Source organism: Pelophylax lessonae (genome assembly GCF_965119305.1).
Source record: "Pelophylax lessonae genome assembly, chromosome: 2".
Lineage (NCBI taxonomy): Eukaryota > Metazoa > Chordata > Amphibia > Anura > Ranidae > Pelophylax > Pelophylax lessonae.
Genome location: NC_138769.1, coordinates 298951731 through 298972684, shown reverse-complemented (window position 1 = coordinate 298972684; position 20954 = coordinate 298951731). Strand labels below are relative to the sequence as shown.

The window sequence follows — 20954 nt, the reverse complement described above, 5'->3', positions numbered from 1 at the left end:
GCTGGGGTACCCCCCACATGCACCTCCCGATCTTTCACCTGCGTGGCGCAGTTTGATTACAGGTTGCCATGATGGCGGTGAAAGTTCCCGCCCTGTTATGGCAATTAAACAAGACCCTGGATAGGCAAGTGTGGTTGGGGAAAGCAGCAAGCCCCACTTCCCATGGACTCCTGGGATACATGCTGCTGATATCCCAGAAGTCTGTGGGCATCACCGAATGACGTCATCGCCCAGGCCAGGAGTCTCAAACTGGCAGCCCTTAAGCTGTTGCAGAACTACAAGTCCCATCATGCCTCTCCCTATGGGAGTCGTGCTTGTAACTGTCAGCCTTGCAATGCATCATGGAAATTGTAGTTCTGCAACAGCTGGAGGGCCACCAGTTTGAGACCCTGGCCTAGGCAGTCAGGACCAGAAGTGCCGCCTAGGTCTCTTAAAATAAAGTATTTGGAACACAGTATATTTAGGAATGTACACCAGGGGGGCATTAAGAGGCACTTGTAAAAAAAAAAAAAAAAAAAAAAGAATCTTCATAAGAGGGACATTTGTTCAGTGGTCACTGTCACTCAGATTTCTTCCTATTGTCTGCTGTATCTAGGAGCAAAGTGAAATCTTCACATGCGACAAACGGCTAAAAATAAAATATAGGGGTTTGAACAATTTCCAAAGTGACGCACCTCTGCTAAGCAGAATCCGCCTCCTGAGTGGGGATCAGCAGATAGATCCCCTGCTGAGCAAGTGGATGACAGGTCCAGGTCTGCGCCGCTATGCAGAGCCAACACAGTCCTGCTCTCCTGTGTGGGGCACCAGACAGATGGAAAATAGAACCACCATCCGATGTCTGTCTTTGGTGCACAGGATTGGTCGTGGCAGGTGTCCACTGACATCCACCGCTCCATAGAGGACAACGCAGGGTCCATTCAGGTCCGCCTGAAAAACTGACAGGCGAACCTGATCGGGCATCCCATGTGAAAAGGGGCCTTAGCGATTTTAGCGTGTCTACATATTCTCACTGGTAAGTTTGCAACTTGCCAGCAGCAGGAACACTGTGCAGAACGGGGGAATAGCGGAGAAATACTCGCCCATTTGCACATGTCATTCCCTGGCTGGATGAATAGGGTTTCCGTTTAACAGCCATTTGACTTGTTGCCTTTTCATCAGTGTAGGAGGGACATCTTGCTATCTAGCCAGCAGTGGAGCAACCTGTGAAAATGGGCTAGCTTGTCACAGTACAAGCTTGAAATATTATTGGAGTGCTGGCACCTCGGAAAAGGTTACCACATAAATTCAGCACAGGTACAACTTTGAAAACTATAATCTGCTTTAAGGGCTTAACAGACGGGGCTGTTGAAAATGCTTGGCTTCGCTATCCCAATTTCAGGGCTCTGGCAGGGTACAAGAAGTGTTAAAGGGCAAGGGCTACGAAACATGTATTTTCCTGAATCCGCAAAGAAAAGGTTTAAAGTGTTGCTAAACCCAGGACCCTGCATTCACTATATCTGGTCTTCAACAGAACATGGAAATGCCATATTTATAGTAAATCTAAATTGCTAGATACCTTTTATGTATTTTTACACAATGCAGAGTATTAACCCTTACGTTTCCACAGTAAGTATAACAAGCATGCTTTACTGCATATACAGACTGATTTTACTGTTTTGGGTTTAGTAACATTTTAAGGTCCAATGTAAAAAAAAATAAAAAAAACATCCTACTTATCTGCTCTGTGCAGTGGTTTTGGATAGAGTATCCTCTTCTCGGTCCCCTGCCGGTTTCCTGGCCCCTCCCTCCTGCCAAGTGCAACCAGAGCAAGCAGCTTGTAATGGGGCACCCAAGAAGGCTTGCTCCCGAGCAACGGTGTTCTTTCTCACCCAGGACCGCTGCTTGGCCCTGCCCCCTCTCTCCTCATTGGCTCACTGGCTGTTTGAAAGCAATGGGAGCCAATGGCTCCCGCTGCTGTTTTTGGCCATTGAGGAGATAGTCCCCCTAAAAAGCCAAAGGCTCTCGTGCGCATCGCTGGAGGTCGGGCTCAGGTAAGTAATAGAGGGGCTGCTACAGAGAAGGGTGTTTTTTTTTTGCCTTCATGCATAGAATGCATGAAGGAAAAATCCTTCAGCCTTTACAAACACTTTAAATGTGTTGTGTGCATAATACTGCTAAACACAAGTGTGTGTGTGGTACACGCTTTGAAAAAAAGGTCTCGATATGCCCCAGAACCTAGAGACCTTCGACTGGAACGATGCCAGGGCACCAAATTTACATTGGGTTTGAAAATATCTGATGCTTTTTGGTTAGTATGGAGTCTTTTCCCTATTCTCAGTTTGTTTTTTTTTCTACCCTGCAGCAGCAAAGTTTCTCGCGATACCCTCCATGAAGCGGTGAGGGAAGTTCTGCTGGGGTCTAGAAGGAAGAGGAGAAAGTAAGTAATGGTGTAAATACCCTGTGTCTGAGGCATTTATTCAGAATTTTAAAGCCTCGTAACTGCCCTATACTGTCTGCCATGACTGTTACAATGGCACCACAGTGCTGTCAACACAGGAACATTGTGTAGCATTAAACATTAAGCAACATGTTGCTTACATAAGGCATTGACCCCTGGCAGCTGCTTCCATTGACTTCAGTGTATAGCTCTATAACCGCACCTTAACAGTACCTAGAGCATTTGTGTTGAAGCATTTATAAAATGTTACTGGGGAGGGGAGACTGGAGGCTCCTGTATCCCAGAATGCACTGGATAGAAGACAAAGCTGCGCCAGCCACTTCCTGGTTGTGCATAGCAGCAGTTGTGTGGTAACACCCTTAGCTTCTGTGGGCAGGCAGAAGCATGTAGTTAGCCAACAATACTGACATTGCCATGTAGGAGCAGAGGCGCCATGGCAAAGCTTTTTGTCTGCAAAGTTGAGCTGGACCAAATCAAGTGTCAAAGAGAACAGTGTACAAATCCATCTTGCAGAGAATTCAAAAAATTGTCTATCACACCACAACCTAAACATGCCTCAAAGTAGTTCATTTCCTCTACATCACTTCCCACTAGAAAAGCAACAATTTCATTGGCATTAAACATTGGCTTCATAAAACCAACAAAAACACGTCCTAAATGCTATAGGAGCTGTTATTGGCATTGACTCGGCCGGACTCACTGATTGGTTTCCCCTCTAGCCAATCGGCGCATGCATGCGCCCCCACTAACTGCTACACAAAACGACATACAGTTATGTAGTTTCACGTAACAGAGCCAACATGCTGCAGTAGAAGTACGGCGGCTGGTCGGCAAGTGGTTAAAGTGACTGTCAGCAGCAGAAAAAATCAAAATGGTTACTTGAGAAATGTCAATTCTGTGCACAGCTGAAAATCGCTCTGTTGCTGAGGAATCCTCACCCAAAGTCCTCTGGGAAACTGACACTTGGGTGTAGATCTCCTGTCTCTGCACCACATTAGTTCCTCCTGTTGACCTCAATGTCACTACAGGACACAGAAATTATGTAAATGTTGGTGAAAGGAACCAGGGAGCAATGCAAGGAGGGCACAAGAGATTCTTAGGGTCTGTTTCCCAACAGAGTTTAGACAATTCATCAACAACCGGGTGCAATATTCATGGTGCAGACAGCAGGGAAAGTATTTGCAGTTCTCTATTCAGGTAGCCGCTTTATTTTGATTTAAGTGACATGGTCACTTTAATATACAGATTCAAATCAAAGAACCTTTTGTGGTTCAAGTGAACAGTTTTCTGAAGGTGGCTGACTATTCATCATCGCTTGCTTAAGGAGACATTAATCGTTTTGTCAAATTTACAGATCAATGTTGTTCCTGTTATAAGCTGCTGTCTGCATGCAAAAACTGATTATCACACATATTCAACTAGATATAGACCTTACCTGTGCTGCCAATAGATACTGTTTTTTTTTTTTGTTAGTGGTATATAGTTGGTCCTTTACGCAGAACTACAGTTTTGGTTTTTGTGGGGGTTTTTTAAAAATAAAATATATATATTCATTGCACAAGTCTGCAGGAGTGTTATGCTGGCCATAACGCTAGTCGAAAAATTGTTCTAAAATCTGTCATTTGGACAGTTCGTTTTTCATCCAGTTAATGGGCACACAGAAAATAAGTTTTAACTTTTCAGAGCCAAAAAATCGAAGGAACGGGTTGGAAAATTCTGCTGAACAAAAAACAATAAATTGAAAGGTTAATGTGTTTCTCAGCCGAACTGTTTGCACTAGGCATATGTGACAAATTGAACGATAAACTGATTCATTTATGTCCAGTAAACAATTTATTAATTAAAATTTTGGCCATTACATGACAATAATTTGCACTTACGGCCGAGTGTTTCTTTGAAAATGAGTTTGAACAGATTTTCGGTTAGTGTATGGCCAGCGTTAGTCTTGTGACATTACAGTAAAGTTCACTTTTCTCCCTGTTTTTTTTTTTTTTTTTTTTAAATAGGTTTCTGCAATCCGTTGAACTACAGATCAGCCTAAAAAACTATGACCCCCAAAAGGACAAGCGTTTCTCCGGCACTGTCAGGTTGGAATACTCCTCTTATTATCACCCATCTTTTGCCTTGCTTCTTCCTCCTACTTTTTTTTTTCCTTGAGTGAGGGAGTCACTGTGGCAAAGGACCTGGGTAGTTCAGTTCCCTGTAATTTTGTGGGGAGCTGGACGGACCCTCACCCTGGGTCTTAAAATAATAGGGAAGGTGTGGTTTGGTAATTTTTTTAAGAACCCACCGCCTAATGCTTCGGTGTTAGATAAGGTTTGTGTCTGGTTCTCCCACATTTCCTCACTCTTCTGTTTCTGGTTTTGCTAACATTTTTGTTCTGCTATCTCAGGTTAAAGTCTACACCAAGACCCAAATTCTCAGTATGCATTTTGGGAGATCAGCAGCACTGTGATGAAGCGAAGGCTGTGGATTTACCCCACATGGATATTGAAGCTCTTAAGAAACTTAACAAGAACAAGAAGCTTGTGAAGAAGTTGGGTACGTACATTTTTATGTGCCCAAAGAGAGGGAATTTGGCTAAGGAAAGAGTTGTTATAGGCAAATGCCCACCCCTGGCTTTAAAGATTTACTAAACCCAAAAACAAAAATGTGTTAGACCAGCTTACAGCTACATTTGTTTTATTTTAGCTTTTTCCACCTGTTTGTACGTTCCTTGAACAGACCAAAAGTGGCAGAGGGTTGAGCTCTAGTTCACACTGGTGTGGTTTTGAAATCTCGCAATTTCAGAGCCACACATCAGGCGATTTTTGCACTACAGATTTAATTGCGACTTCATTTAACAGAAGTCTATGCAAGTCGCAATGAAATCGGTAAAATAGTGCTGAAACCTTTTTTTTTTTTTTTTTCAGAATTGTTGCAACATACACAGGTCCATTACTGGCAATGGGGTGTGACTTGTCATGCGATTTGGAACTGTCAAATTGCATAAGTCACACTGGTGTGAATGGGGGGGGGTCTAAACAATGCATGACAGGTTGTGCTTACAATGGTCAGCTTTAAACATTTATGTAAAAACCTTGGTCTCAAATGGAAGAACTGTTGCTACAACTGCTTGAGACACCCTTAAGACTGAAAAACAGTCTAAAAAAATAAATTAATGTGGCTACCAAGTCCAGATTGGTAAACTGCAATATACTACATTTTTAGATTTAATACTGCTTTTATTTTCACAAATTGACAATGGTTATTAAATCTGATAAAAGGTTTAAACTTCCCTTTCATGCACATATTTTGAAGTTGGGCTTTAGCTAGCTTTCTGTACTAATTTTTCACGCTTTGAAAGAACCTTTTCCCAATTTTTTTTTTTTTTTTTTTTCCCGAACCATATCAATTCTGCTAATTAGATTTTTCCCAGCCTTTAAAGTTGGAGAGAATCGGCTACAAAATCAGGGTATATTGAGTTAACTATACTTTGTTTTGCCTCTATTTCATTTTCATTATCACTTTTTGTATTCCCTCTCCAGCTAAGAAATTTGATGCCTTTTTGGCCTCCGAATCCCTTATCAAGCAGATTCCTCGAATTTTGGGACCTGGTTTGAATAAAGCAGGAAAATTTCCTTCTTTGTTGACTCACAATGAGAACATGGTGGCCAAAGTTGATGAAGTCAAGTCTACCATTAAGTTTCAGATGAAAAAGGTGAGGAAATAAAAATTTTGAGTCAGTTTAAATCACTGCAGAGTTCAGTTTTTGCAAGTAAATTTGTCCACCGGAGAATTGTACAACTCAAATCTGGATTCTGATACCTAAATTGTAATTTAAATCTAAATGTAAACCAAACTGGTCATCTCTAGTTAAAGGATAACTACTTTTTTTTTTTTTTTTTTTTGTATGGTCATGCAGCGCTGTACATTAAATTTGTCCCCCCCCCCCCATAGCTTTCTTTTGGTAGTTTTTGATCACTGGATTTTTATTTTTTTGCAATATAAACAGACTGACTATTTTTGAGAGTTTTTTTTTTTTTTTTTTTTTTGCTTTCTGCTATAAAAATCGCAATAAGCGTATATTGATTGGTTTGCTCAAAAGTGATAGCGTCTACAAGCTAGTGGGTGTTTGTTTTCTTTTGTTTTTTTGCTATCAGCATCTTATAGCAGGACTATGATATTGCGTCAGACAAAATGGCACTTTGTGGGAACCAGTGACATCAATGCAGTGATCAGTGCTAAAAAATATGCACTGTCACTGAACTAATAACACTGTCTGGGAAAGGGTTAAAAATCTAGGGAGATTACAGGGTTAAATGTGTGCCTAACCAATGTTTGTGTACACAGAGGTACTGTGCTTTTACGAAGGGATCTGCTGGATTTTATTTCCCTGCTGACAGTACTGAGCTATACATTGTTTACATATGCAGATCTCCACCCAGTGTCTTTCCTTGGTAATCAGCGGTTGCCGGCAGACATTCATTGGTTTGCTCTTGCTAATCGCAGCAGAAGGGGCATGTGTACGTCCCCTACCTGGAAGTGCAGTACCATGTATGTGTATATATAGAATATATACTGCACAGAGTGGACAACCTATAGCGGTAAATATGCTATAGGGCGATTGGCAAGTGGTTATTCTTTCTCACCTAAATTGGTTAGCCCCCATTCCCAAAATATGCATTTGTCTGGAGTGGACAACTGGTCTGCAGAAATGGTAAGCATTTCTAGCCAATTTTTTTTATCATCCTGGGTGCCTAGGCAGAAGAAAGTGATAAATGTCCAGGGATTGTTTTTCAAGCAGCTAATGTATGAGTGCTCCCTTTTGTTTGTTTTAGAAGGCTTGGCTTTAAAAGGATAAGTTAGCCTCCAGGAACATGTGCATTTGTAACATTTTATTTATTTTTTTTTTAAAGGTGAACCTTATCCTTTTGATTTTCCAAGGTCCTGGTGTCAGTGTTATTTATATCCATAACATTGATATAACAAGCTGTGGCCATGTCAAAAACTGCAGTATTCTATTTTGTCAAAACTGATGGCATATACACCATTGGGATAATTTGCTATCACTTCAGTGTCTTTTGTATACACAGTTGGGGAATTGTCTGTCAGATCTCTAAAATTCAGCAGTCTCACTAAATGCATGTAATCTTTCTAGGTCCTGTGTTTGGCTGTGGCAGTTGGTCATGTCAAGATGACGGAGGAGGAGCTTGTCTACAACATCCACCTTTCCATTAACTTCTTGGTATCTCTACTGAAAAAGAACTGGCAGAATGTTAGAGCCCTGTACATCAAGAGCACAATGGGCAAACCACAACGTCTGTACTAATTTGTGATACCAATAAAGTTTTTCAACTTTAGCTTGTTTTTGAAATTTCTTTAGACAAAACTTCATTATATCACTATAACTTGACTTTCAATAATTTTACATCAAATCTAATCTTAATGAATATCTGGGACAAAATATAGAAAAGAAAAAAAAATTACATCTGACATTTCCCCATGTTTTTGTCCTTTTTAATTTGAAAGTACAGGAAAATCTAAAAGCATCGTCTTAAGCACCCCTTGTCCTCCACTGAAGTACTGGGTGTCCCATGACTGCAATAAATTAGAGGTCACAAACAGATGGCACTCTGTTATTCAGCCAGCAGCAGTGATGTCATTGGTTTGTGGTCACCAATTTACTAGTTGCAAGAAAATTCCTGTTAATTCTGCAAGCAATCCATTTATAGTTTCAAGAAGAAATTAACTCCTTTGATTTGGTTTTCTGCAGTAATTTGTCATAAAATGTAATCTGATTCGCCTCTAAGTTGCACTAATAGACACAAATGCGCATAAGCTAAAACACACAAACCGTTCTAATTTCTCGTGTCTTTATTGAACTTGCCCATTAAACATTCACTGTGCTGGAGGACAAAGCAAGTGAACCTTTGGGGTTGGGTCGAACCTTTGACTTCAAGCAAGCACTTTTGGTAGCTGTGCAGTAGGTTCAGGAGTAATTTTTGACCATTCCTTTTTACAAAACTGCGTCAGGTCAGACATGGTTCTATTTACATTTGTAGGATGTCTGATGTGAACATCTGTCTTGGAGTTATTCCATAGCCTCTCTTATGGGGTTGGTCTGGGCTCTTGACTGGTTCACTGTAAAAGGAGCTTTTTCTGAAGCCAGTCTGGTGATTTTATCTTGCTGCTTACGGTCACTTTCCTGCTGCATCACTCAACTTCTACCTAAAGGTTCAGGCAGCCACCCTGACATATTGTAGGATATTTGGTAAACTTGAATGTTTTCATATGGAAAAGTGAGTTCTTTAGTGTTGGGCTAAGGCAAGTTCTTAATTTATAAAGAGCCAAAACATGCGTGTATGTGTATTGGCTATGAAATGCATATGTTTTACTACAGGACATAGGGGGTCATATTGCCCCGCTCACCCCACCAATCCCCTGAGCAAGCTGAACGCTTGCTGTAGGTGGAAAGCCAAGAAGCGTCAACCAACTTTGGTATGTAAAGTTGGGAACAAACTTACATTGGTTTGACAGTACTTGGCTACCCGGTCACCAGATCGATTTCAACAAATGCTATATTATGTGTTTTTTTTAAATGTATTTTATGCATGCGATTTACCTGTAAAAGCCTCCCTTGTGTTGATGTGGCTCCTGCTTGCTGTCAGTCAGTGAGCCAAAAGGAGAGAGAGAGTGGGACTTTAAGACTTGAAAATGTTTCACAACAGTGAAATCAGCATGCTTGTTATACTCACTGTGAAACCTAAAGGGTTAACCCTCCCCATTGTGTAAAAAGGCTGCTTGATCCTGTATGCAGAGAGCCTTTTTTTTTCTTTATCCTGGTTTTTTCCTTTCTTTCTCCGGCAGTTGATTGTAGATCACGCAGGACTGGGCAATGGGCTGGATAATCTAGATCCAGTGGTTCTTGGGGGGGGCCCCCCCCCCAACAGTCTGGCCAGCGTGCAGACCAGACCACTGTGCTGGGCCGGCTGCGACAGGCCCTATCCTGGACCCGGGTGGCCAGCGAGTCAAACGTCTTGCAGGGACACATGATAGTCCATGTCAGTGTTACCCTGGCTGATCGCCGCCCCCTTCCCCCCCCCCCCACCCTCTTCAGTGGCAAGGAGGTTCTGTCTTGGGAGTGTTACGCACATGCGTGCTGGACCAGTAAGTAGATGGCCCCTTCCTGGACAGTAAGTGAGGTGTGAGTACTCCCTGGGGTGGTCGATCCCTCCGGGGTTCACCTCCAACCCTCAACTAATAGAGGTTTACCTGGGTCAGACTGTGAGCTAACTATCCACCAGACACAGCTGATAAATGAAACATTTGAACTGTTAGTTTGGTTATTACATTGATCATCCAGCTTAACCAATAAGATTAAATCTCCTTTCCTCCAGACATAAAGAGTGCCCCCTTGTCCTCTGTGATGACCTTAAAGTGAATAACAACATCAAGTTCACTTATATGGACCACTTATGTATTTATACATGTTGACCATATCTCCCCATAATCTCCTTTTCTCAAGAGAGAATAAATTCAGTTCCTCTAATCCTTTCTCATAGCTGAGGTCCTCCATGCCGCTTCTTTTTTGGTTTTTCTCCAGTTCCACAATATCCTTTTTTGAGAACTGGTTCCAAAACTGAACTGCATATCCCAGATGAGGTCTTGCTAATGATTTGTACAGGGGTAAAATATCTCTCTGGAATCTATAACTCTCAATACAAGGATTTTGCTCACTTTGGAAACCATTACTTGGCATTGCACGTTATTATTAAGCTTATGATCTACCAGAACGCCCAGAGCCTTCTCCACCATTGATGGGCACTGTTGGGGCTGCATTGATAACCAGGACACTGATGATCAATGCTCTGATTTATCAGTGTATATGTCCTCCCTCACACTGGCCGGTTACCAGTTCTCGTGCTGTGGCGGCCCATGAGGAAAGGACTGCCGATAACCGGCAAGTGTGTTTACTTTGTGATCTGGGCTGCTGTGATTGGCCCTTTACCTTGATCTGTGATCAGCTGTGTCCAAAGGCCACAGCGGGGGGGGCGTGGTTCTGGAAGGACATCCCTCCCAGAACTGGATGACCATGCTGTAGCAGTCTTCTGGCTATAGAACGGTTGGCAAGAGGCTAAAGCAGTGCTTGGACCACAGCTTCAGTGGACACAGAACCAGTGGTGGAACACTGGTATAACAGACTACAATTGTTTAGATAATAAATAAACTCAGCAGTTACTAAATATCTGACAAAAAAAGATATAAAATTCACTGGGGTTCAGTGTTGCATGACTTGGGCTCCTTTCACACTATCCGTCCGTCGGACGGATTCCGTTTTTCTCAGCAGGGGATCGAGCAGCAGGATGACAGCTGTGTTTCTGCGCTGTGTGCGGAGACACAGCTGTCAGTTCCCCATGCATCTCTATGGGGGAAACCGGATAGGAACGGACCGTCGGTCCGTTCTCATCCGATCCGCTGGACGGATGGAAAATAGGGTTTCCATCCGTCCAGATTTGACGGATCGGGTGTCAGCGGACATGTCTCCGCTGACATCCGATGCCTCATAGGAATGCATGGGGGGACCGTTCAGATCCGCCAAAAAAACAGACAGGCAGATCTGAACGGTCACTGTGTGAAAGGGACCTAACTCATTCAAAATGTCAAAGCAATGAAAAATGGACTGGAAATGAACAGTGTTATTTACAGGTTAGTACTGAAGTAGTTATTTATCCTTTTTAGGTTGTCTTATAGAATAGACTCATGCAGTCTTAACTGAAATCTGTTTATAGATAAGGAAAGTAAAATGACAACATAAAAAACACAGCATAACTTTTTTTTTTTTTGCTTTTTATTATAAATAGTCTTTTCTAGAACCACATATACAGGTATAGGGATCTTTATTTATCATTCACATGCTAATTTTCCATCAAAACTGGATAGTGCAATAGCAAAAGCTTGAACTGCACACATGGGGTACTTGTAGTCCATTGTGAATGCATCGTCTGCTACACGACCAAACTGCATGATGATATAATCAACTGTAAAAAGAGTAGATAAACATTATAAAAACCTTTTTTGGTAAAAAAAAAAAATGATTTACTTTCAGCATTGATCCAATTACATTATCGTTTATTTTATGTCTTGATACATAGCTTCAATATGAAACTCATTAATTGGATCATGATTCCTCGTCTCACAAAAGCTTTTCGGATATTCTCATTGTATGGTATGCATAATGGTCCTCAGTAGTACCCTCAGTAAGTCAAGATATTTTTTACTCTGTGTTCCTGGATTAAAGTAAAAAATGTCCCAGTAGCTGCTTCGCTACATCAATCAAATCCTGTGGGGGGGGCTCAGGGCCGCACTGTGTCTATATATCCATATCGGTCAGCTTGTTATGGTGGCATTCGCAGTACAGGATGATCAGAGACCACCGGCAGGGAACCACGTTCATTATTTTAGGAACCACTTTAAAGGGATTGTAAAGTCTTGTTAATTTTTTTTAAATAAATAAATACCAAACATATTATACTTGCCTCCCCTGTACAGTTGGTTTTGCACAAAGCAGCCTGGATCCTCCTCTCCTCGGGTCCCTCATTCCTGCTTCTGGCCCCTCCCTCCTATCGAGTGCCCCTACAGCGAGCAGCTTGCTATGGGGGCACCTGAGCCGAGCTGAAGCTCAGTGTGTCCATTCAGACATGGAGCTGCCATTTGGCCCCTCTCTCTCCTGAGTGGTTCACTAACTTTGACAGCAGCGGGCACCAATGGCTCCCCGGCTGTATCTCAGCCAATCGGAAGAGTGAGTCCCAGGATGGCAAAAGGGCTCGTGGACAGATAAGGGGCACAGGTATTAGGGGTGCTACACATAGAAGGATTTTTATCTTAATGCATAGAATGCATTAAGATAAAAACCTTCCTGACTTTACAACTCCTTTAATGCCTGTAGTAAAAATCTTGCAATAAAGCTCAGCCTGTGCTCCTTGTCTTAAGTAAATTGAGCCTAGCCTTGGTCTTGAATATTTTTCTGCTGCTTGCCAATTTTACACCTGTGGTCCCCTAATCTTGTAGTAAAATCCTTACCAGTGCTCGGTGTCTTCTGTAAATGTGGGCCTAAAATTGCTATTTAAAATGCCCTTCAGCTGGCCAAGTTTATAGTTCTTACACTTCACCTACCTACGTTCTTTGTCTAGTAAATTTGGGCCTAAAATTGCTTGTGGTATCAGAAGTAGGTAAGAGGCCTTTCCCCTCAACATTAGGGCAAGGGAGGAAGGCTTTGCCACCCTCTTTGTAAGGAACTTTCCTTCACTGTAGAAAGGCTTGGTCTGGCACAAAAGGGAAGAAGAGAGGGGAGCTTCAAACCTGCTCCCCCCCCCCCTTTTCTGGCCACCCAGACTGCTAACTACTAAAATGATGTCCATGTATTTTTTTTTTTTTTTTTTTTTGATAGAGTGGGGAACAATTAGAACTTCCCTAGGTTATACATTTGCTGTATTAGGTTAGGCAAAATCTGTCCCAGTATGCTAAATGTGTGTATGAAACCATTGAGATATTACATTTACAAAGTATACTACATTTAGAGTCCGTCAGAGAGCAATAAATTGTCTTACGATCATCAGAATGGACAATCTGAAAGTTCTTGATAGAAGGGTGGGTGACACGGCCATGAAAGTTGAGCACATAAGACTGTGTTTCCTCGTTCCACACAGGGCTCTTATTGTGGAGTTCAATTACATTCTCCATGTTCTTGCTCTGCCATCGCTGCAGTAGCCCATCATTGTCCTTTAAAGAAGGGAAATCCGTTAAATTAAAGGGAAAGATGCCATCTAAATTTACATATTTGGCAACACTGCAGTATGGCCAATAGTTCTTAAAGTCAGTGTTAATTTTGACATCAAATTTCAATTTAGTTTAAGTCAGTTTTTTGATTAAAATGCCATTATAGTTTTAGTCATCTGAATTGTTTTAGTTGTATTTTAGTCTACTAAAATCTCCAGTACATTTTAGTCGTCTAATCGAATGGGTTTAGTGAAATTGTAGTGCATTATTAAGGTATTTCTCTAGAATTTCCAAACTCATTATATACTCCTGGAGTAAAAATTGAATAATTTATTATTTACACTTATTACGCTACAGACACAGATTTCATTGTGATATATAACCAGTGTTAATTTTGACATCAAATTTCGATTTGGTTTTAGTCAGTTTTTTGACTAAAATGCCATTTTAATTTTAGTCGTATTTTAGTTATCGTGATTGTTTTAGCTTTAGTCTTATTTTAGATGACTAAAATAGTGTTTGTTTCCTTGACAAAATTAACACTGCTTAAAGTTCTTTTCATTTCATCCATATTCTTTAAACTGCTGAATGTATGCTTTTTTTTTTACCTCATAAAAATAAAAAGTAAAAAAAAAATTCTATATGAACACATAATTAAACATTTATTTAACTCACATTGCGTGGTCGAATGGGCACCCTTTCACATTCTTCATCCATTCCTGGTATTAACACTGTCATTTTTCTAGGACCTTTAAAACCCAAAACATTTGTTTCCTGTATATAAAAAGCACAGTATTATTCCATTTACATGAAATGACCATGACTTTGTCTAAATAACTTTGTGATGATAACAAAAAGGAATTGATTACTCTAAGGCTCGGTTCACACTAGGTTGCTCTGACTTAGAGGGCGACCTGTGAAGTCGTGCTGCATGCGACTTGCACGGACTTCATAAAATGAATGTCTATGCAAGTCGCCTCCAGGTCGCCCCGAAGTAGTACAGGACCCTTTTTCTAAGTCGGAGTGACTTGTGTCGCTCCTATTAGAACGGCTCCTGTACTACACAATGGGAGCATGACGGACCGCAACTTGTCAGGCTGACAAGTCGGATCAATGTGAATGCGGTCTAAATCAGCCTTTTCGACCAGGGTGCCTTGAGGTTTCTTCAGGGGTGCCTTGACAAAATGCCTAAAAAATTGCCCTAAAACTGTATTTCTCTGTCGCTCATTGACAGACGTAGTCCTCGTTGATTAATAACAACTCGGGTTATACTGCCCTCTACAGGAGTAGGACTAGACAGGAAAGAAAACATTCTGGTCACACCTTAGGGGCAGTCCCAGAGGGTATATCCTCTCTCTCTCTGCTACAGCAAATCAGTTTTTTTCTGTCTAGTTAGGAGTAGGGACCTAGATGCCTTGCTAGGATCTTCCGTCCTGGCAGGATTTTTTTTTTTTAGAAAGATTTTTTTTTTTAGAAAGATTTTTTTTTTTTTGACAGCTTTTTTCTCCAGTTTCCTGGAGATCTTCAAGCAAGCAAGCTGTAACTGGGCGACGGGCTGGATGTTGAGATCCAGTGGTCACCCCAGTTCAGCCTACGAGCGCGTGCAGGCCATAGCTCCGCGCTGGGTCGGCCGCGACATAGTCCCACTGGACGGGGACTGACCCTGCGAGTTAAACGTCTCGCCTGGACGCCAATGACCAACAGAGTCGCGGCGTCCGTATTGGTCGACAGCCCCCCCACCCAGGTGGAGAGGGGTTCTGTCAGGAGTTGGCGCCCGCCTGGTTCCGGTATGGTGAGTAGAATGTTCCCCCTGTCGGGTTTGTTGGTGGACGCGGGCCCCTCTCTGGGATGGTAGGATGGGTCTCCCCTCTATCCTATAACAGGTCACAGATCCCCCAATTTGAGTGTGATTTTTTGTGAACAGAAACCAGGAGGCTTGGTTTGGGAGCTGACTAAGGTCATTGTAAAACTGTAAGGGTGACTGAAGTCAGTGGCAGTACTATAAGGGGCATTACTATTGAAGTAAAAGGTATCCTACCTGTCAGAGGTGTACACAGGCCGATGCCTATGCCTGAGTCACTGCAGTCCAGATCGCCATTCCTCCAGCAAACGGTCACTTCCAGAAGGACAGAGGGCTGCCTCCCGACGGCCCACGGACCGCATGCGGCCCACCAGGGTCCTGTACCGCCGGCCAGGCTTATCGCCATTCAGGGTGAAGGTTGGGGGGCCGAGGCACTCCCGCAGGCCGCCAGGCCGAATATAGACATCCCGCAGGCCGCTGCTAGCCGCCGCTATCCTACACAGGCCGCCGCCATTGTCTTGCAGATCGCACGAGGCCCGCCATATTGGCATAGCCTCGTGTCTCCAGCATGGGGGCAGCCATGTTTGAGGTGACCAAACACCTCGAGGAGCTATGGGGAGGCGCCGGAAGGCGTGTAAAGGGGCGGAGCCGTCTCCTTTTACCCGGCGTAGCCTCGTGTCTCCAGCATGGGGGCGGCCATGTTTGAGGTGACCAAACACTTCGAGGAGCTAGGGGGAGGCGCCGGAAGGCGTGCAAAGGGGCGGAGCCGCCTCCTTTTACCCGGGAAAGCCAGCCAAAGACTTCCTGTCTGTAATAGACAGTGCTGGAACAGGTTGTATTGAAACTTCTGAGTATCAAGTGGTGAGCCTTGGGGTCTCTCTCTCTCTCTCTCTCTCTGTAGGGGTCCCTAAGCAGGTAACACTGAGGGCGCTGTGGCGCTGGGGGTCTAAAGAAAAAAAAAAAAAGTTTTATTTTTTTTTGGCAAATTATTTTTTCCCGGCAAGTGTCTGGAATAATCATGGACCCTGCCACACAGGTACCCCCACCTGATCCCCTCGAGGTGGCCACAGGACCCTCCAGTTCACAGAGTATTGATACATTCACAGCAGTTTTGGAGTCTTTGGTGTCTCGGGTGGAGATGGCTTGTCAGGGACGGGGGTCAAGAAAGCGACCCCCGCCTACCCCTATTTCATCTGATGCTTCAGATTCTGAGATGGTCATTGCAGCTGCAGGTCCCTCTGCAGGGGCTGTTGTCTCAGGTAAAGTTCCCTCAGACAGTGAGGAGGACGTTCCTGCCTCCGCCATAGCACAAGAAGAAGCATTGGTGGACGCACTAGTTGTGTCGGTCCGGGAAACCTTAAGACTTGAGGTTTTACCGGCAGAGGCAACCGAGATGGAAATTCCCTTTGGTACTAGTAAACCTACCAAGACGGCGAAGCTTTTTCCCTTACCCAAATGTTTTGGTAATAAAATTAAAGAGGAATGGGATCATGCAAAACGTACCTTTACTGTTTCCAAGCGCATTGCTAGACGCTATCCGTTTGAGGAATCCCTCATTAAGAAATGGACGGTACCACCAGTGGTGGATCCACCTATTTACAGACTGAATAAAGCCACTGTTATCCCGTTGGAGGACGCTCCGTCCTTTAAGGATCCGGTGGATCAGAAGATGGAAGCGGAGTCCCGCACTATTTTTTCCCTGATAGGGTCAGCCTTTAGACCAGTGATTGTCATTGGTTTAGTTTCACAGACATTAACGGAATGGGCAAGATTGGTGCGCCAGGACCTAAAGGGGAGCCAGGCAGCATCTGATTTGATGGAACAAATTATACAAGGACTGCAGTTCGTCTGTGACGCAGCCCTGGATGCCACCCCCTTGTTAGGGCATGCATCGATGTCAGCGGTAATCCTCAGACGTGTGCTGTGGTTAAAATGCTGGTCGGCGGATCTAGGTTCCAAAAAAGCCTTGGCGAATCTCCCCTTTCAGGGGAATCGCCTATTTGGGGCCACCCTAGATGAGATCATTAAGGATGTCACTGGGGGCAAGAGCACTTTTTTGCCGCAGGCTGCTAAAGCTAAAGGACCTCGTAACAAGCGTGGACCTTTCTTTGCCGCTCATAAAGGGTTCGTTCGCTCCGCTGGGGCGAACGGGAAAGGCAAAGCCCCTCTAGGAGGGTTCAAGAGGCGCTGGTCGGGCAAACAAAAGGCCGACTCAGCCAAACCTGAAGTTAAGGCTAATACAGCCTGAAGGTGCGCCCCCACCCGGCTTGAGGGTGGGGGGACGTCTTCACCGGCATTCAGAGCTAGAGCCTTCAGGGGTTCAGGAGATCATACGATCAGGATACAAGATCGAGTATCGATCACTGCTACCGGTGCGATTCTTCCCTTCCAACATTTAGGTGCTACAGGGAGCGGTAGTTCCCGTTCCCTGAACAGATCATTTTCTTTACCTTTTCCAAAGATTAGTCTCAGTTCCTTACAGGAATCGGATCCGGTTGAGCAAACAGACCAAGGAGCCTCTAGTCTGGTGACTTCGGTCTCTAATGCTCAACCAGGAGAAATCATCACTCCTGATAAGAATCAAGTTTCTGATAAATGTGTGGGAACAGAGAGCGATCAGACTTTGTCGGATTGCCTGGACCAAGCAGCTCTAGGGCAGCCTGGTTCGGATCCAGTCAGACAATATCAGGGTGATGACTTAGGTTGATCACCAAGGATTTCACCATCTGTGTCTTCATCAGAGCAACCCGGAGGTGGATCTGTTGGCATATCGGCTCAACAGGAAGGCGCGGAGGTTGGTAACGCGCGCCCGCGATCCTCTAGCAGACGCGCTGAACGGCCTATAAAGGCAGTATCATCTACTATACGTCTTCCCCCCTCTCAAGTTGCTGCTGAGATTTCTCCGCAGGATAGAGATGGAGGGAACTCCAGTTATCCTGGAAATTCTAGGCTAGCCTCGTCAGGCCGGTCAGGCCGACTTGGACATGCTAGTCGCGAACGCTCCTTGGAGACCTCCTCTCAGGGAGGATCTGCGGTCTCAAGGACCGATCTTCCATCGTGCTTTACAGTCTCTGGTTTTAATGGCCTGGCCATTGAGACCCAGGTACTGAAGGACAGAGGGTTGTCAGCTTCAGTTATTCCTACTCTAATTAAAGCAAGGAAAGCGACTTCCAGCAAAGTCTATTATCGCACATGGAAGACTTATATTGCGTGGTGTGAATCTTTGGGATTTCCCCCACGTACCTATTCGGTGACCCGAATCTTGGCTTTCCTGCAAAAGGGGGTTGAGCAGAAACCATCCTTGAGCACCATCAAGGGTCAGGTTTCAGCATTAGCAATCTTCTTTCAGAAGCCTTTGGCTACTCATTCCTTGGTGCGGAATTTCATCCAGGGGGTGCGGCACATGGCTCCGCCAGTCCGCGTGCCCTTACCACCCTGGGATCTTAATTTGGTTTTGTCGGTTCTGCAGAAACCTCCCTTTGAAAATATCAGGGAAATTCCCTTGCTTACATTATCCCAGAAGGTGGCCTTCTTGGTGGCTATCACTTCTGCACGCAGGGTGTCAGAACTGGCTGCATTATCATGCCATTCCCCATATCTAGTGGTTCATAGGGATAAGGTAGTTCTTCATCCGAAGCCATCCTTTCTTCCTAAGGTGGTTTCAGACTTTCATCTGAATGAAGATATTGTGCTACCTTCCTTGTGTCCTCAGCCCAATCATCCTCGGGAATATGCGTTGCATTCCTTGGATGTGGTTCGGGCAATCAGGGTATACCTGAAGGCTACGGAAACGTTCCGTAAGACGGATTCACTTTTTGTGATCACGGATGGCCCCAGAAAGGTCTTGCCTGCATCTGCCGCGACTATCTCCAAATGGATCAGACAGACGGTGGTACAGGCTTATTCTATTAAGGGTCGGAATCCTCCGTTCCCTGTTAAGGCGCACTCCACTCGAGCGCTCAGTACTTCCTGGGCCTACCGCCATCAGGCGTCAGTGGTCCAGGTGTGCAAGGCGGCCACCTGGTCGTCGGTACATACCTTTACGAAATTTTATAAAGTTGATGTGATGGCATCGGCGGATGCCTCATTTGGCCGCAAGGTTTTGCAGGCCGCAATTTGAGGAGACCGGTGGTCTACCTCGAGGGTATTTTTCCGTTGGAATTTCAGTTGAGTCTCATCGTGTGATTGATGAGCCTTTAAAACTTCTAGTTGGCACCGGTTGGGCCTTCTAGATTGGATTTTGATTTCCATTTTCCCACCCCTCATTTGTGGTACTGCTTTGGGACGTCCCGAGTTGTTATTAATCAACGAGGACTACGTCTGTCAATGAGCGACAGAGAAAAATGGATTTTTGTAAAATCTTACCATAAAATCCTTTTCTCTTAAGCTCATTGACAGACGTAGTACCCGCCCCTCTGTTTTTGAGTTGGGTTGGGTTAAATTCTCTAAACACTGCTTTGTGACATAACTGATTTGCTGTAGCAGAGAGAGAGAGGATATACCCTCTGGGACTGCCCCTAAGGTGTGGCCAGAATGTTTTCTTTCCTGTCTAGTCCTACTCCTGTAGAGGGCAGTATAACCCGAGTTGTTATTAATCAACGAGGACTACGTCTGTCAATGAGCTTAAGAGAAAAGGATTTTACGGTAAGATTTTACAAAAATCCATTTATTAGCCAGTGGGTGGATGAATCCTACCTTTTAGTTACACAAAGCCACAGGTTTTATTGTGCACCATTACAACCTTCTAGCTGGTGGGGTTCTAACGACCAATGACATTGTCAGTTGATAGAGGATGTCAGTTGCCTGCATATCATCCCTGTTTAACCCTCCCTTGCCTTTCTCCACCAGCTTTGGTGTCACATTAGCTGATTGATGGGGAAAAACTAAAGGAGAAGAGAAACATTGGAATACTAGTCAGTACCTGTTTGCAAAAGTGTAATTGCTTTGGAAGAATAAATCACCTCTGATGTTTGGACGTCGTATGTGTGGATGTTGCTGCATTATGTAAAACTATTATAATAGTTTTTACATTTTAGAATGGGGTGCCTCGAGACTGTCCATAATTTTAGAGGGTGCCTCGAGATTTCCATAATTTTAAAGGTTGCCTTGCCTGAACAAAGATTAAGAAACACTGCTCTAAATGCACTTTAGACAAATCTGAAGAAATGTTAGTAACAAATTTATTTTAGCTCTGTTATTAGTTATTTAACTGTTACAATTACACAAAAGGAGTTGCAATTATTGGCTCAAACACAGGTATTTGAAAAAGTGAAAAACATACTTTATTAAAGTGAAGACAATAAAATTAATTCATACATCAATTTAATAAAAAAATAATAAACTGAACGATTGTTCAGGAGCCCATGAATTGTAAATCAATAAATTAAAAAATGCTGGGTCACGTGAAACGCGTTGACGTCACACGTGGCTTGCCTACTGCTCTGCCCCATGCTAGGGCCTCCACCCTGCCACCGCTATTCAAGATATCGGTCCGGCCACCGCCATTGCTTCAATTTGTCCTACTACTCGGGGACTCACCCTTTTGCTTGAAAACCCGCACCAATTTCGGCACTTGGAATCAGAACCAGAAGTTCTTTTACGGTTCGTGAAATACAGACGCCCTCCGCATTGCCTTGCTGGGACATCCTGGTATGGTAAGCCCTGGGGAAACGGCTTGGTCTGCTATACGGAATTTCAAACTTGCAATTGCCAATTGGCCTCTCCCTTTTCACTCATGTCACTGGTAAGAGATTATTAGACCTAACCCTGCATTCAAGACACACCAGGAGTATTGCCTCCTTTACCAGGAGATTGTCTGGACTGTCCTTTTTACTCCTCTGGTTCAAGGTGACTGTGGACGATCTCTATGCATCACCAGTGATATGTGATAAGTGGAGCATTGAGGCCATTAAATTTCTATATTAACATGCTTGAAGCAATAGCCTGAAGATCCTTTGG

At 43.8% G+C, this 20954-nt stretch overlaps 2 protein-coding genes across 3 annotated transcripts in view; one reads left to right on the top strand and one right to left on the bottom strand.

Moving 5' to 3' along the window:
- Nucleotides 1-71: 71 nt before the first annotated feature.
- On the top strand, nucleotides 72-7779 carry LOC309548074 (large ribosomal subunit protein uL1; the record flags this gene model as incomplete). Its single annotated transcript, XM_082248043.1, has 6 exons — nucleotides 72-124; nucleotides 2342-2416; nucleotides 4444-4524; nucleotides 4830-4978; nucleotides 5965-6137; nucleotides 7578-7779. The coding sequence occupies 6 exons, from the start codon at nucleotides 72-74 to the stop codon at nucleotides 7746-7748; spliced, it is 702 nt and encodes a 233-aa protein (XP_082104169.1). The 3' UTR covers nucleotides 7749-7779.
- A 3534-nt stretch (nucleotides 7780-11313) lies between these two features.
- The window catches only part of TULP1 (TUB like protein 1), a 101408-nt gene continuing 91767 nt past the window's right edge, over nucleotides 11314-20954 (bottom strand). For both annotated transcript variants that reach the window (XM_082245335.1, XM_082245336.1), the window contains exons 11-13: nucleotides 13871-13969; nucleotides 13027-13198; nucleotides 11314-11457 (exon numbers count right to left, since the gene is read on the bottom strand). In XM_082245335.1, coding sequence (XP_082101461.1) covers nucleotides 11324-11457; nucleotides 13027-13198; nucleotides 13871-13969 — 405 coding nt within the window. In that variant the 3' untranslated portion in view covers nucleotides 11314-11323. The remainder of the gene's footprint in view (nucleotides 11458-13026; nucleotides 13199-13870; nucleotides 13970-20954) is intronic.